The sequence below is a fragment of the Sarcophilus harrisii genome, chromosome 6 (assembly GCF_902635505.1).
Source record: "Sarcophilus harrisii chromosome 6, mSarHar1.11, whole genome shotgun sequence".
NCBI lineage: Eukaryota > Metazoa > Chordata > Mammalia > Dasyuromorphia > Dasyuridae > Sarcophilus > Sarcophilus harrisii.
Genome location: NC_045431.1, coordinates 247,748,305 through 247,766,323, shown reverse-complemented (window position 1 = coordinate 247,766,323; position 18,019 = coordinate 247,748,305). Strand labels below are relative to the sequence as shown.

At 35.2% G+C, this 18,019-nt stretch overlaps 1 protein-coding gene and 1 long non-coding RNA gene across 2 annotated transcripts in view; one reads left to right on the top strand and one right to left on the bottom strand.

Annotated features, from left to right (window-relative positions):
• Nucleotides 1–11,143: 11,143 nt before the first annotated feature.
• On the bottom strand, nucleotides 11,144–12,533 carry LOC100930819 (olfactory receptor 5B12-like). The gene has a single exon (XM_003774406.3). The coding sequence runs from the start codon at nucleotides 12,514–12,516 to the stop codon at nucleotides 11,572–11,574; it is 945 nt and encodes a 314-aa protein (XP_003774454.1). The 5' UTR covers nucleotides 12,517–12,533; the 3' UTR covers nucleotides 11,144–11,571.
• A 107-nt stretch (nucleotides 12,534–12,640) lies between these two features.
• Nucleotides 12,641–18,019, top strand: part of LOC116419775 — a 45,238-nt gene continuing 39,859 nt past the window's right edge. Inside the window, exon 1 of the long non-coding RNA XR_004230075.1 lies at nucleotides 12,641–12,722. This is a non-coding gene — a long non-coding RNA (uncharacterized LOC116419775). The remainder of the gene's footprint in view (nucleotides 12,723–18,019) is intronic.

The window sequence follows — 18,019 nt, the reverse complement described above, 5'->3', positions numbered from 1 at the left end:
AGCAGAGTCCTGCATAGGTTATTCCAGCACAGCCCTGGCTTCAGCCTCAGCTCCAGCCCCAATAGAGCAATGGAAGCTAAGGACATTATGAAAAATCAAGAAACAATAAAACAAAACCAAAAGAATGGAAAAATAGAAAACAATGTGAAATATTTTATTGGAAAAACAACTGATCTGGAAAATACATTCAGGAGAAATAATTTCAATTATTGGTCTACCTGGAAACCAGGATTAAAAAAAGAACCTAGACATTATCTTTCAAGAAATTATTAAGGAAAACTGCCCTGATATTCTAGAACCAGAGGGCAAAATAGGAATCAAAAGAATATACTGATTATCTCCTGAAAGAGATCCCAAGATGAAAATTTCCAGTAATATATAACCAAATTATATAATATTCGAAAAATATTCAAGGAAAAGAATATTTCAAGCATCCAGAAATAAATAATTGAATTATAGTGGAGCCACAGTCACTAAAACAAGATTTAGCAACTTCTACATTAAAGAATTAGAGGACTTGGAATAAGATATTCCAGAAAGCAGTAGAAATAGGAGTACAACCAAAAATCACCTCTCCAGCAAAACTAAATGATCTTGCAGGGGAAAAGGTGTACATTCAATGAAATAGAGAAGTTTTAAGTATTTATGATGAAAAAACCAGAGCTGAAAAGGAAATTTGAATTTCAAATAAAGGACTCAGGAGAAACATAAACATGTAATCAGGAAAGGGATATCATAAGAGGCTTAATAAAATTTATCTGTTTACATTCTTACATGGAAGTTTGATATCTGTAACTCATTAGAACCTTTTCGTTATTATGGCAGTTAGGGAAGTATGTATAGATAGAAGAATCAGTTGTGAGTTGAATATGAAAAAGTAATATCTAGAAAATAAAATTAAGGGATGAGAGAGGAATGTACTAGGAGAATGGGAAAGGGAGAAATAGAATGGTATAAATTATCTGCCATAAAGGAGACAAAAAAAAAGCTTTTGTAAAAGGGGGAAGTGAGTGAACCTCATTCTCATCAGAATTAGCTCAAACAGAAAATAACATAGACACTCAATCTGAGTATAGAAATCTATATCACCCTGCAGGAATACAGGAAGGGAAGGAGATATGGGAAAGAAAAGGGAATATTGGAGGATGAGGTGGTCAGGAGCAAAACGCTTTTGAGAAGGGTCACAGTAAAAGGAAAGAATAAAATAAATGAGAGGGAGATACACAGTTAGCAATATTAACTAAGATAAGAAATTTGAAATAAGTTTCTATGATAAAGGCCTCAGTTTCTCAAATGTATAGGGAACTAAGCAAAATTTATTTTTTAAATGGGCCGGTTGATTAATTGATGATCAAAAGATATAAACTATGCCTAAAGGGCTATATAATCTTGCATATCCATTGACCTAGGAACACTACTACTACTAGGCGTAAATCCCAAAAGAAATTTTTAAAAATAAAAATATGTATAGCCACTCTCTTTTCAGGGCAAAGAATAGGGCATTGAGGATCCATCAATTGGGGAATAGCTGGATAAATTGTGCTTTGTGATTATGATGGAATATTATTGCTCTATGGGAAATTATGAGCAAGATGCTCTCAGAAAAACTTGGAAGGTCATCCAATACTTCAAGCTAAGTGCAACGCACTTTATAAAAAGTAATAGGAATGTTGTAGGATGATCAACTAGAAATGACTTTGCTATTCTAAGCAATACAATGATCCCCAACTATTGTGAAGGACTTATGATGAAAAATACTATTTATACCCAGAGAAAGAAGTGATTGTGTCTGAATACAAACTGAAGCATACTCTTTTTTTTACTTTATTTTTCTTGAGGGTTTTTTTGGGGAAAGAATCTGTTTTCTTCACAACATGACTTCTATGAAAATATTTTGCATAAATTCACATGTGCCTTCTTAAAGGGACAGAAGTTTGGAAGAAGGAAGAGAATCTGGAGTTCAAAATTTTAAGAACAAATGTAAAAATATTTTACATTTAACTGGAGAAAATAAAAATATTAAAGAGGGGGAAGATCATTACTGAAAAAGTGTTCAACTTTCACAACTCCCAGGACCTCCATCTTTACTTCTCAGTCACACTATCGAATTGATCATTCCTCCAAATCCATGACCCAGAACTTTGAAATTTCTTTTGGAACACATCCTTCCATCTTTCCATTACATAATATGCTCCACTTCTCTTCCTAGATATATTTTTATCATAAATTTTAGTTCCTGCATCACTACCATTTTTCCAAGTTTGTATTCATTTTTCTCCTTGACAGGATTCATCCCATAATTATTTGCTTCAGGGATAGTCCCTCAACTGCCCATGAAATCCTTGTTCCCTTGGCCTTTTACCAGGCACTCCAAGGCATTATTATGCTTATCACATCACTTTAATGGTTCCACAATGTATGGGACCCCCCCCCAAGGCCCATAATACTGCTGAAAAGGTTTTCTCTATTAAAAAATGTCTTGTTATCTTGTTATTTATAGCTATCCTGAGTTAAAGGAATACATGTATTCTTCCCCAAGTAACTCTATCATAATTTCCTCGATTACTCGCTTCCCCTTGAATCAGCCGAAAAAAATATAATCTCTCTTAGGTTCCCTCTTTTCTCTACAACACACACCAAACCCCTTTTGATTATTCCCTCTTCCTTCCTTCTTTAATTCTATTTTAGAGAAAGTGGTGGGTCTTCTCACTGCCAAGGTTAATCTCTCTGTATGTACTCTCATCTCTCTCATGCTATCTCCTCTAAATGTATAAAGAGATAGGATTTATGTAACATTTAGGGAAGTTTAGGGAAGTAATTTACTAATTAGTTTAGCTAAGTGATTTACTAACTTTACCTCATTTGATCTTTACAACACACATATGCTGTGCTATACTCATTTTATGGAGGAGAAAACAGAAGTAAAGATAACAAACTGATCCTGTATCACCTAGTAAATATCTGACGCCCAATTTGAATTCAAGTCTCTCTAACTCTATGCCCCATACATATCTACCTGGAAACCTATAAGAACCTACTCCTTCAATTATTATTTTAGTTTATCTTTTCCTCATATACTTCTCTTTCTCTGTTTTCTAAAATAATGTCCAGATTGTGCCATCTTACAAAAGGATTGTCATTTAAAAATTTTATCTTCCACACAATTACAATTTGATATTCTTAAAATACCCATATACTTTGTCTCTCGGATGATCAGTGATATTCAATGGATCTCAGATGGATTTCACATTACCGCTTCTCTTGTGTGTTCCATATGCCAGAATGATAGATCTATAACCATTTCTCCATCCTTGATCTCCTATCTCCTATCTATGTGCCTTTATGTGCATCTGTAGGTAAGTAGGCAGAAAGAAAGGAAGGCAAGAAGGCAGGAAGGCAGGTAAGAAACCAAGAGAAAAGGAAGCAGGAAAATAGAAAAGGAAGCAGGAAGGAACCTCCCAAGATCTCTTGGAGTTTACTGACTAGATTTCTTTCTTCCGGACCATGCCTTAAACCAAAAACAATCTCTGATTTTCATTGATGGGCCACCAAGAGTTCTCAGACCAAGCTCCATTTGGTTATTGTTTGGGTTCACAAATTGAATATAAATAGCAATTCAATTCTGCTTTGGTCAGAAACCAAAGAGTCTTCCCCTCCCAGATTTATTCATTTATTTGTTTAGATTTTTTTTTTTTACCTAGGTGAAAGAGCAGATTCTTTGCTTCAATTGCTATCTAATCTAAATCACTGAATGGGTGCAGTCTTCATCACACTGAGACCTGTTGAAGACCTTAGCTTTCAAAGACCAAAATTTCCCATTGCATCAGGGGCCATCTTGAACCAGTTTGATCTATAGTTGGCCACCAGAGCCAGATGATTCTGAAGGGGAAAGTGAGGCAGGTGACTTTGAACAACACTCCCTCACCTAAATATAATTTATTTTCATCCCTGAAATCATGGTCTTCTTCAAGAGTGAAGAACAACCAACATGTGCCTTTATACAGCCTGTTCTCCATGCCTCTGAAGCTTTGTCTCTTCAACACTTTCTTTTAGAATGTCTGGCTGCCTAAAATGTGCAGCTCAAGTGCCAACTGAAATACAGCTCAGAACCTCTGCTGTTCTTATTTGTGCCCTCTCCTGCCCCATTTAAATAGTTTTTATTTCCTTGATCTATATTTTCTTTTTATATATCTGGGTAAATATTGTTTTCCACCAGGAGAATATAAAATCTTTGAGGGAGGGAAGTGTGTATGGGTGTGAGAGAAAGGAAAAGCCTGAGAGAGAGAATAGGAGAGACAGAGACAGAGAGGTAGAGAAGGGAAGGGAAGCAAGCTATTCTCAGAGGTAAATAATACCTGGTAAAGCATCAGCAATAAATATATGCCTATTCAATTGAATCAATTACATGAATAAAATTGAAATTAAGAGAACTACTGCAACAGGAAAACTTGAAAAACAATAATAAAGTCCAAAAATTTCTACATAAAGTCTTAATAGATTCATTTCTTTAAAATTGGGAATGAACATAAAGGTCACCTAGTTCAATTCCTTCATTTATAAGTGATTTGCCCATACCTTAGGTGGGAGAGCCAGGATTTGAACCATGGGACTCTTTATGAGGTCCTCATTAACTCAGAGGAATTGGCAAAGAGAGATTGGAGCACTAATGGAATCATTCCCTAGCACAGGCAGGGAAAGGACTATGATAGAAATCTGATTATCCTGGTAGTCCCATCTTCTGTGGAAGTCATGGACAGTCCCACCTTGCTTTGCCTTACAACCAAAAACTCCCAGTCATGACCCTGAGGTTAAATTTCCCCTATAAATCTGCATTTGTTCCATGGCATCTTTGCTGAATCCCCTTTGGTCAGTCCACCACTACATTCTGTCTCATGACATCTTTCCCTTTTTCCCTCCCCCAGGCCATTTGCTGTTTGTCCTCTCAGCCCCAATATGGCTTATAATGTCTTTCTCCTTCTTATAGCTAACTAACTCTTCTAAGATATTAAATCCTTTTCAGGATTTAGCCTGCCAGCTAAGGGCATGCCACAATCCCATGTGATGTTTCTTTTTTCCTGGGTAAATGTAAGTTCTACTAAGGAACTTGTCTTTTTCATCATTAATTATTCGAACTTCTTTCCTTGCTCTAAGCTGTCCCAATTGTATTTCACATTTACCATTTCTGGTGTCTTTTGAATCTCTTCATATTATCTATAATCTCTTCTAAGTAAAGCTACCATTTGCCAGAGAATGACCATTGTGAATTCTTCACATGAATGACTGATCCCCAACATTTATTGCTCTCCCACATCCCATCGTCTGGTGCCTACAAACCCCATCATTTGCTAAAAACCTCATCACTTTGGTATCAAATTATTTCCTCTTTAAAGAAGACTGTTGTGGGGAAAAGACTAGAGAGCTCTGGGTTAAGACAAGTGAATTATTGCCTTCAGGTATCATTCCCTTACTCTGGAGCTTTAGATATCACTTCCCAAATTTGGGTCTTGTACACATTCCTTGCAGGCTGAAGGAATAAAATCAAATGTCTTTCCCAATATCCAAAATGTATAGTGGGATCTCAGCAGTTTCAACTCTAAATTGTGGAGTGATCTCAGGGAAATATTTTTACTACAAAAACAAAAATATCAGCTCTTGCAATAACTGGAAAATATTTTTTTAAATTGAGTTCACAGGGTTTAATAATAATTTCTGAAATACATGGGTGAGTAAAACATAAGTATATAAAATAATGACAATTGGTGACATAGCAAGACTCTTCAATTTAGGTGGAGAAAATCTGGGTCTGAATTCCAGTTCTGCTCTTTATAACATGTGTCACTTCAGACAAGACTCACACTATAACAGAGTTTTATTTTCCTCAGCTATAAAAATGGATGATCCATAAGGTCTTTTTCCATCTAGTCTTAAGTTCTATGAGGCAGAGGACAGAAGAAGGATATGGAATCTGTATGAATTCAGTTCCAAGTCTTAAGACATTCATCTGAATGTCAGGAAAAGTTAATTGATGTCTCTCAGTCTCAGTTTTTTTTACCTCTGAAAGGGGGCCAATAATAGCACATATCTCACAGAGCTATTATGAAAATCAAGTGATATATTTTAAAGTACAATGATTTGAGGACCTTGAAAATCCCATTAAATGTTAGTGACCATTTACATCTATTAGAATAGAATAATATGAAAAATTATGAAAATGGCAGTTTCAACTCGATGAGTGTGAAAGCTCTATCTCCTCACATCTTGCAGAAAAGGATTTTCCTTTATGTAGTTCCCATATTGTAGAACTGAGTAGGACCCGTCATTCATGTCCTAATAGATAAGCCCTACCTGGTCCTTTTGGATGATGGTGAAAATCCAAGGGAAGGCACCTATGTCTTCACTTAGAAGCTTAATCCAAAGACTAGACAAGAGGATTTGTAGAGACAGTTCCTGGCATTTGGTGCTAAAAGCTCAGAGCTTCCCGTGTCATGGTCTGATATCCTCATTCACTCTGGCTCCTTGTTTCTTGGTAATAGGAGGGTCACTACATGAACAAAGGCAAGGAGAACTCTTTCTAAGGTTCTTAATAAATGAAGGATGTCAACAACCAAAATCAGGTTTGTTCAGTGGACAATGGTCCAAATTGAGACACAAAAGACTTTCTGTAGTTTAGGTGAATTAGGGTTTTGCAAGACTGAGCATGTTGGTGCTCTTAAGGTACCAACCCTCCCCTGAGGATCCCAGAGCTCCTTAGAATGATCTCTGTAAAACACATAATAGCATATCCAGGTCTGTTGGGACCCAATCACAATTAGTAAGTGAAGTCATGATGTTGTCTTAAGGACTTCTCCACAGTACACAACATGGCTGTTCTCAGAGGACACAAAAAATTGGGACCATGATATTAATTGTCCTAGACTGGATGGAGCCATCATGTGGTCAACAGGAAAACATGCAGACAATGGTACTAGTCCCTTAGGCCCCAGGAATGATGCCCCTAATAATATAGCTCCCATTCAGTTGCCTATTTGAAGAAAAATGTCTTTCGAGGAGAGATGATTTATCCGTAGATTTGGGCCATTGATAAATAATGACAGAGATGCAAGGAAAAAGAAAATAAATTAAAAATAAGCAGTGCGTCATTTTAAAAATACACAGAAAATCACAAAAGGGAATTTCGAACGATGATACCAACAAGCAGTATAGACTAACTGTTGATAATATATAATAAAAACTTAAAATTGTAATATAATGAAAATTAACAGCTTTATGGAAAACTTTTCTGTTATTTGTGTTTTAATTATCATATCTGTTAACGTTTATTTTGTTCATAACAAAAACAAAAGTTAAATTTAAAAAATGAAGAAATATATACCTGCATGTGTTTGAAGTAATCAATCCCCAAATAAGTAAGTTATGTGCCAGGTACAAAATGATGATGTGAGACAAATTCCTCCAATTCACTGTGTTTCTCTAATAGTTTTGCTGATCCAAACAACCAAACCTTAGAGAGTGCCACTGCTCTTATTTTTAACAAACTTCCTATATCATTTCATACTGAATTTCCTTGGCAATGTAGAAAGAAATTTGATAAGTTGTTTTTTTAAATATCATTACTTTGCTGATGTTGTTTATTCAGTTAGTTTTGGTTGACTTTTTATGATTCCTTAATTAGATCACCAAATAATTTTCAAAAACTGTTATTTTTTTATTTTTATCTATGCTTATTATTTCCTTTTTTTCTTGTTACGTGGCTTCAGCTAGCATTTCATGCAACATATAAAGTAATAGTCAAGATAATGGATCTTGCTTTAATCATGATCTTATTGGAAAGGCATTGAGCATATCCATATAACATAATTCAGAGAATCAAAATCAAGATAAAGGAAGTAGTAGGGTGAAGTTTAGAACAGCTCCCTAAGTCAAACCCTTTTACAAAGATCTAAAAAGCACAAAGAACTCTGATCCAAAAAGTCAAGGGGAAAAAAATCATAGTGACTCCTTTTACATCCCAGTGAAGGGCAAGAAGACAATCAGAAAAGAGAAGTATATGGATACTTGGTCTGACCAAGTATCCAAGTATATGGATACTATGGTCTGACCACCATGCACCATGTAAAACATTTTAGCACCCCAAGGTCTGAAACAGGATGAGAATTTTGAACTAGGAACAGAAAAATCAGTCAGGAAGACTTTCCAGGTGCTTGTCAAATTAGTGCATGTTGTAGGAAAATGTGCTGACAGCTCTGGTGCTTAACACCCACTTCTGGGAAACCTACTCCAGTGGACTAAGAAAGGGATTTCCATAAAGGGATAATGGAGGGTAGAGTCATGGAACCTAGACTGTTTACTGACCAAGAAACATATTCAGAAGTAAATAATGACTGTGTAGCTTTGAACACAAGAGTATAACCGGGATGCATTTTTAGCTTCTAGCCTACTATGGAGTGTAAAGTCAAATAATCAGGGCAGGCATCCCAAATCAAAACAGACTCAGCAGTTATGTAATTCTAAATATGCAAAGCCTCTTAGCTGCCATCAGTCAGTCCAGCAGCAGTGTATTAGAATTTCCAATCAGCAATAAATCCACAGGTGTAGTGATTGGACCGAAACTACATCAAACCCTTGCAGATGTCAGAATATGTGAACACAAACCACATTGAATCACATCACCTTGAGAGCACTGAAAACATGCAGATTCCCAACCTGAGATGTTCCTAACATTTTGATGGGAGATGACCTTATTTCCTGTGAGAAGCCCAATCATCACTTTGGGAATCAATGAATAAATACAATGCACTTCCAAACAGTTGTCAAATTCATATAAGCTCAGATCATCCTTGTCAAGCTAGTATTCCCCTGAATATCTATTGCTTCTAATTTTGTTTTTTAAATCTACTGTTTAGAATTTGTATCTTGAAAGTTTTCTGTTCATGAATGCTTCTATTAATCATAAAAATAAAACTTAAATTGAAAGAATAAGGAAATGTCTGCCTACTCATGTTCCATGTAGCCATCCCCCAAATAAATTAGTTACAGACTTGGTTCTAGAAGAATGAATAGCATAAATTTATTTATCCAGTACACAGTATGTTTCTAGGTGCTTCCTAATCCAGCACCTGAATGTAACAGAATCTTTGCTCCCATTGAAAACAGTTTCCACAATCTCTTATTACACCATGGGATAATACATGAGTCAGTTCAAAGTCCCATGATCTCTAATTCTAATTGTTCTTGCTGGAGTATGATTAGATGAACGGCCATTCCAACTTTCTTTCTTGTAGACTGTACCATTGAACTTCATTGACTTCTTTTAAATATCTAAGTTTAAGCATTCAACTCCAGAATCAGATGTTCTCAGAAGTGACTGAGTCTTGTACCTCAGAGGCTGAATTCTGGATCTCTTCTACCAATATATAGATCATTATCATAAAGCCTTTCTTCATATCTGGAATTCATACATTGGAAGTATCCTCCACTTCTATGGCTTCTTATTCTTACTAGATCGCTCCTCCCAGCCTCCCCATTTCAGAAAGGCTTCTATATTAGCCTTGGCTTTATTTCTTTCTGAGCTACATGTAAGGCTTTCTCTACTATGCTTCATCCCCCCTACCCTCATAATTCTATGTCAGCTTAATTTGATTTCTTTTCTTCCTTTATTACAAAGGTTTTTTTTTTAAAAAAAAAAAACCTTTAGAATAATAAATAGAAACTATCTTTTTTTTCTACTTCTATATGTATTTCACATGGTTAATACAGTGTCTGGCATTTAGTAATACATAATAAATGTTTTTGACTGAGAGATTCTGTAATTTTATCCATGCTTGTCCAATAAATCTTTTTGCAATATGAAAGAGATGATGAAGATAGAATCAGTTATAGAGTATTGTTCTGGTCTTAGTATAATGAGATGAAGCTATTGCCATGCCTTCAGATTAGCTGACTCATTAATAAACTTATGAACTTGAGATAACTCACAACCTAAATGGAGGAATTGAATCTCATTATTGAAAACAGAAAAATAGAAGACCAGCAAAAAGTCCTATGCTATTATTACTACATACTCACCCAGCTTAATATAACATTATATATAAGTGTATATATATGCATATACATTATATATGTGTGTATATATCTATATATATGTATACAGCATGATATGATAGCAGGAAATTGGTATTGGAAAGAAGACTTAGGTTGACATAGCATTTCTAAGTGGTTATGTGATCATGGTCCCCAGGTAGTCTAAAAATAAAAGTTATAAGCATTTTCCAGATATTTCCCAGTAGAGGGATGTATCCCTATTACAAACAGGATTCGTAATATTACACTGGATGTATCCCTATTACAAATAAATAAGAATTGTCAAACAAAAACAAAAAAGTTTGGAGAGACTTGTTACCAATGTGTCCTGTACATTAATTATTGGGGAAGAGTTTTAAGCCATGAGTTCTGGACAAAAGTGATATGGGTATCCTCAAAAATAAAAACTTTCAGAGCTTCCTCTCTATATAGGTCTTTAAACAGAAGCTAGATTCCTTAGTGGGAATGTCAAGATTTATTTGGGGTATAAATTAGAATATAAGACTACTTAAGTTTCTTCCAATTCTCAAATATTTTTCTTCTTTGATTATAATTCCAGATTATATAACTTTATTAAAGAAAGCTTAGAAGAGAAAACTTAAAAAGAAAAATAAAAACATAAATCCAGAGTTTTTATATTTAAAAAAAATTGTAGATGAAAATGTAAGTGAATTAGGACCTTTATTTTCATGATACAAAAGGTTTAGATTATACAACATAATGGACAAAGGGATGGCCTGCACCCAATGCAATCAATAAGTTAACAAAAATCAATTAAATCTTCCTAAGTTTCAGTCACTATGAAAAGTCCTGTCTATGGCTATGTGACCATATAAAATTAATTGAAACTCTCAGGTTATCCACACAACTGTCAAAATATCTATATTTGAGGCAGACTTTGACAATATACTTTAGTAGAAGGAATTGTCACATTAGGAATTTCACCTCACGACACTCCAAGTGCAAAAGTTTGAAGAGATTAATAGGTGATTTTGTTTATTGGATTTTTCAACAAAACATTAAGATCAGTAATAGAATGATAATCACCAATTCTACCCCCAAATCCTACCCATATCAATTAACAATAGCTTACCCAGATTCAAATGGAGAGTAAATGGTGGCTCTATAAGGGCTTATGTGTACAACAAGCATAATTTTCTGTGATTTAGGAAGTTTATTGAAGTTTTTGTGAAAAAATGAATTACTCTTAAATTCAAAAGTATGCTCAAGTAAGTTCCATGTTTATTTTTAGAAATTTGAGAAATCTTATGTTTTACACTAACCAGATTCCCCAAATTTCTAAAAAAAAATATCATAGGTCATAGAATCAGATACTGGAAGCCAATGAGGGGAGATGTTTTCAAAATTCAGAATAGAAGGAGAATTTATGGCTTATGATCCATGGATAATCAAAGAGTTTGTCAACCCAGGAGAAGAGGTACTTTAAAGATCATAATGAAGAAGAGAAATCTTGAATACTTTTCATCTTAACTAAAAGGAGATGCCTAATGAAGATTTTGTCTTCTCCATGATTTTCCTAAAAGCATTGTTGACTTCCTTATTCCTCAGACTATAGACCATAGGATTCAACATGGGGATGACCATAGTGTAGAACACTGAAGCCATTTTGTCTATATCCATGGAATGCCTAGAGCTGGGTTGTAAGTACATGAAGATCACTGTCCCATAGAATATGGACACAGCTGTGAAATGGGAAGCACAGGTGGAGAATGCTTTCTGGCGGCCCTCAGCTGAACGCATCCTCAAAATAGCAATGAAAATGAAAAAGTAGGATTTCAGAATGAAAAAAAGGGTAAAGAATACATTGAATCCTACAGCAGAGAAGACGACTACTTCATGGACATAGGAGACAGAGCGGGAGAGAACCAAAAGGGCTGGAATATCACAGAAAAAGTGGTGGATAATATTGGAATTGCAAAAGTGGAGGGTAAAGGTGTTTCCTGTGTGAATGGAGGCAAAAATAAAACCAGAGATATATGAACCAATGGCCAAAATAAGACATACATTGGGTGTCATAATGGTGGTGTAATGGAGAGGTTTACACACAGCTACCTGGCGATCATAGGCCATAGCAACCAGGAGATAAGTGTCAACTGTGGCAAAGTACACAAAGAAATACATCTGTGCAGCACATTCACTATAGGAGATGGTTTTGTCCCCTGGAAGGAAACCAGCCATCACTTTAGGAGTAATGGTTGAAGAGTAACCCAAATCTACCAGAGAGAGGTTACTGAGGAAAAAGTACATGGGTGTGTGAAGACGGGAGTCCCCCAATATCAGAATTACCAATCCCAGGTTCCCTACCACAGTGATGAGGTAGATGATAGTGAATATTATAAAGAGGGGGACCTGAAGCTTCAGGTTATCTGTTAATCCCACAAGGATGAACTCCTTCACTTCTGAACAATTCTCCATAAATGTCTTGTAGTGATTTGGAAGATGGAACTGGAACAAGAAAAACACAAAACCACAGAATGGATCATGGTATTTATCGTTTTTTAATATACAAATTCATATTTTGTATGATATGAAGCTACATAACAATTCTCCATAAATGTCTTGTAGTGATTTGGAAGATGGAACTGGAACAAGAAAAACACAAAACCACAGAATGGATCATGGTATTTATCATTTTTTAATATACAAATTCATATTTTGTATGATATGAAGCTACATTTTTACATGAAAATTCTGGATTTTTAATGCCTGAAATATTAACAGCATACTGACCTTTCAAGTATTATTGTTTTCAGCATATGTAAATGTCATTATATGCATTAAGATCATTATAAACAGGTGCTCTACCCCACAATGCCCATGACCACCATCTTTACTTCTCCTCAGTCATACTATTGAATTGATCATTCCTCTAACTCCATGACCCAGGAAAGTTCCTTTTGAAAAACATCCTTCTATCCTTCCATTGCATATTCTTTCCTCCTATCTTCTACTTAGATATATTCTTTATCATAAATATCAATTCCTACATCTCTACCATTTTTCCAAGTTTGTTTTCTCTACATTGACGTCATTTTTCCTCTTTATAAGGTTTACCCGATGATTAATTGCTTTAGTGATATTCTCTTAACTGCCCAAGAATTCCTTGCTCCCTTGGCCTTTCACCAGGACCTGTAAACCAGCATTATGCACACCACTTAATTTTAATGATCCCACAAATATGGGGCTCACCAAGACCCTTAAAGTTGCTAAATAATTTTTATTTTTAATGTTGTTACTTGTACCTTATGGACCAAAGGAATACAGTTATTTTCCCCCAATTAACTCATCCTAATTTCCTCTATCACTTTCTTCCCCTTGAGTCAGGAGAAAAAAATGTCATCCCTCTTGAATTCTCTCTTTTCTCTACACCACACACCAAATCCTGATTATTCCCTATTCCCTCACACTTTGTTTCTGTCAGGGGAAGTTGTGGATTTTTCTGCCAAAGTAAATCGCTCTGTATTTGTTCTCATCTCTCTCATCTTAACTCATTTTAATTTATCTAAAAATATGAAACAATAAGATGTATATAGCACTATTAGTTTAGGGAAGCAATTATGTCCAACTGGAAGTCTATAAGAACTTAGTCCCTTAATTGTTGTTTGAGTTTATTTTTCCCCCCATATACAATTTCTCATTCTCTATTATCTAAAATAATGCCCAGATTCTGCCATCTTTTAAAAAAAATAATCATTTTAAAATTTTGTCTTTCACACAATGACCATTTGATATTCCTAAAACACTCATGTGCTTTGACTTTCTGATGCTCAGTAATGTTAAGTGGGATCCCTACTATTGCCAATATAAAATATGAATTCTTCTGTTTCACATTTAAAACTTTTCACAAGCTGTCTCCATCTTATTTTTCTAGACTTATTTTACATTACTCCTTCTTTCATGTCTTCCACATGCCTGGCAGATGGATCTATGTCTTCATCCTTGATCTCCCACTCCCTGTCTATGTGCCTTTATACAATCTATCCTCCATGTTTCTGAAACTGTTTCTTCAACACTTTCTCTTAGAATCTCTGGCTCCCTAAAATGTGCAGTTCAACTAATAACTCAAATACTACTCCAAACCTTTACTACTTTTGTTTCTGCCCTGCCCTGCCCTGCCCCATTTAAATAGCATCTGTTTTCTTGGTGGGTATTTTCTATTGCCTTATCTGTATAAATATTGTTTTCTGTTAGTAGAATATAACGTCTTAGAGAGTGGGAAAATTCTCTCTCACTCTTTTCCCTATCTCTGTCTCTATCTCTGTATCTGTCTCTCTCTGTGTCTCTCTGTCTGTTTCTCTCTGTGTCTCTCTCTGTGTGTGTGTGTGTGTGTGTGTGTGTGTGTGTGTGTCTTTCTCTGTCTCTTCTCTCTGTCTGTCTTTGTCTCTCTCTCTTTGTGTGTGTGTGTGTGAGGGAGGAGGGGAGCAAGATATTCTCAGAGATTAACCATACCTGGTAAAGAACCAACACTAAAAATATAACTGTTGAATTGAAATAATTGCATGAATAGAATTGAAAACTACTATAATAGGAAAACTTAACAAGTGATAATAAAATCCAAATTTTTCTCGATAAAGTATTAATAGAGTCATTCGTTTAAATCTTAAATGAATGCATAGGTCATCTAATACAATTCCTTCATTTATGTGGCTTGCTCATAGACTATTTGGCTGAGTCATGGGGTTGAACCATAGAACTGGTATAAAAGTCTTTCCTCTTTAAGGAAGCCTATTGTGGGAGGTTAACCAGAGAGCTCTGAATTAAGACAAGTGACTTATTGGCCTTCCAGTATCACTCCAGATCCTGGAGTAAGAATCCACTTACTCTGGAACTTTAGACATGTCATCTTCCTAATTTGAGCCTCCCTGATATTGCCTGAAGGCTGAGGGAGTAAGACCAAATGGGCTTTCTTCGGTCCAAAATGGACAGTGGGATCTAGACAATTTCAGCTCTTTAAATCATGGAGAAATATGAGAGGTAATTTTTACTACTAAAACAAAAATATCATTTCTTGCAATATCTGGAAAATATATTTTTAATTCAGAGTTCACAGGGTTTAACAACAATTTCTGAAATACATGGGGGAGCAAAAGATAAGTATATGAAACAATGACATTTGTTGACATGGCAAGACTCTTCAATTTAGATTGAGAAACTCTGAGTCTGAGTTCCAATTTTGCTCTTTATTGCACACAGCAAGACCCACATCACAACAAAGCTTCATTTTCCTCAACTATAAAACTCGATGATCATAAAGTCTTTGCTCATTCAGTCTTAAGATCCATGGGCAGATAGAGGATAGAAGAAGGGTATGGAATCTACATGAAGTGAGTTCCAATTCTTAAGACATGTCATCTGAATGACTCTGGATAAATCACTTAAAATCTCTCAATCTTAGTTTCCTCATCTCTAAAATGGGGCCAATGATAGCGTCTGTTTCACAGAATTGTTGTGAGCATCAAGTGAGATTTTTAAAAGTTCAGTGATTTTTGAACCTTGAAATTCCCATTAAATGCTCGCAACTATTAACATCTATTTTAAACAGCATAATATGAAACATGAAAATGACAGTTCCAAATCTGTGATTCTGAAATCTACCTACTCATGTCTTGAAGATAAGGATACTAATTTTTTTCTTTCATATAGTTCCTAATATTATAAGGCTGAATAGCACCTGTCACTTGCATAATAGCTAAGACATACCTGATCCTTTTGGATGATGAAAATCCAAGAGAAAGCACTTATTGAATGCCTTCACTTAAGCATAATCTTCACTTGGAAGCTTAATGCAAAGACAAGACAAGATTTGTAGAGCTGGATCCTGGCATTTGCTGCTAAAAACTCAGAGCTTTCCACATGATGGTCTGCTATCCCTAGTCACTGTGATTCCTTAGATCTTGGTAACAGGAAGGTTACTAGATGAAATAAGGAAGAACTGTTTCTGATTTTATTAATAACTGAAGGATTACAAAAAACAAATGTCAGACTCGACCAAAGAACCTTAGTCCAAATTGTGATGTTAAAGGCTTTCTGTGGTTTGGGGCCAAAAATGCAAGAATGAGCATATTAGTGCTCTTAAGGCACAAAGCTTCTGAGGCTTTCCTCTGAGGTTTCCCAGAATTCCTTGGTGTGAATCTCTGAAAATTGTATAATAACATACCCAGGTCTATTGGGACCCAATCACAATTACTAAGGGAAGTCATGAGTGCATTCAGATATTGTTGTTAGTACTTCTCCATGGTACACAGCAAACATGGCTGCTCTCAGGAGACACAAGAAATCAGGGTCATGAGTCCAGTAGATCTGTATCTGATGGAACCACCATGTGGATAACAGGAAAATATACAGAAAATGAGACCAGTCCCTTAGGTCCTGGGTACAGGGCCCAACTTCCATTCATTTGCCTCAAAAGAAAAATGTCTGATGAAGAGGGATGATTTATCTATAGATTTGGGCCGTTAATAGTTAATGACGATGCAAGAAAAAAGAGAAGAAATAAAAGACAAGTAGTGAGTGATTTTAAAGATACACAGAAAGCCACAGAAGGAACTATAAAAAGTGACACTGATTAGCACTATAAATTTACTATAGACTGAATTTAATAAAAATTTAAAACATTACATAATGAAAATTAAAGTTACATATATAATTTTCATCCATTATTTATATTTTAAAATGACAATGTCTGTTAAAAATTGAGTTCATAACAACAACAAAAAAACCCAAAATAATGTTGTTGAGTTCATAACCAAAAAAACAAAAAAAAAACAAAAAACAAAACTTAAATTAAAAAATGAAGAAATATTTAGCTGCATCTGTTTGAAGTAGCCAATACTGAAATAAACAAGTTATGTGCCAGGTGGAAGATGATGACATAGGAGAGCTTCCTTCAATCTATTGCGTTTCTCTAATAGTTTCACTAATCCAGCTACCAAAACCTCAGACATAGCCACTGACCCAATGGGAAATAATCACCAAGATCTCTAATAATGTCATAAAGTGATAGGTCAATCAATCCTAAGGCCAATGGCTCCTGATTCCAGAAACTCAGGTTGGAATTTGATCAGATCAAAGGTCATTTGAATGTTCTTCATTAACCTTTTGCCTATAACCTGGCTGACTTCTATAGATCCTCCATAAAATCTATGTTCAAACATTCAATTTCAGATTTAGATATTCCCATATGTAGAAGGAACTTCAAAGTTCAACTGAGTCTGACTCAAACTTGAACAAGAATTCTTTTTGCAATTTGGTGGAGGCAATGGATATGTGATCATTTGTCAGCTGTTGGTCTGACGATAGTGTGAAACCCAAATAAAAACAAACAATACAAAAGATTACAAAGAATATTAATAATATTCCCTATAGAGTTAAATTATTACTATCCCCAAGTTACTTAACAAAAAGCCTGGGTTACAAATACAGGAGTATTCCTATCTCACAGAATATGAATGAACATAGCTGTGAGGAAGGAAACAAAGATGAAGAAGTCTTGCTGGTAGATTTTAGCAGGATATTGTGAATACGTATAAAAAGATGAGTAAGAACATAAAATGGCTGGGAAGTGCGTGGGAGATAGATTTTGAATTATGCAATAAAAAAAAATTAGTTCAGTGAGGCATAATTCATAGTAGGAGGATCTAATGACCAAATCAGCAATTATGCTAAATGCCATGATGGAGGTGTAATGGAGGGTTTTATATAAAACTGCATTCAAATCATAATACCATATGAAATATGGGGGAGTGAATAAAATCCACAAGAAAAAAAAATGTGCCATGAGTTCATTGTAGTAGGTGAACATGAAGAACCCAGCCATTTGTAATAATGGCTAAAGAATAGCTAAAATGCATGAAGAAGTACATAATTGGTTAGTGATGCGAATCATTGTATATAAAGACTGGCACTTGAGAGGCAGTGA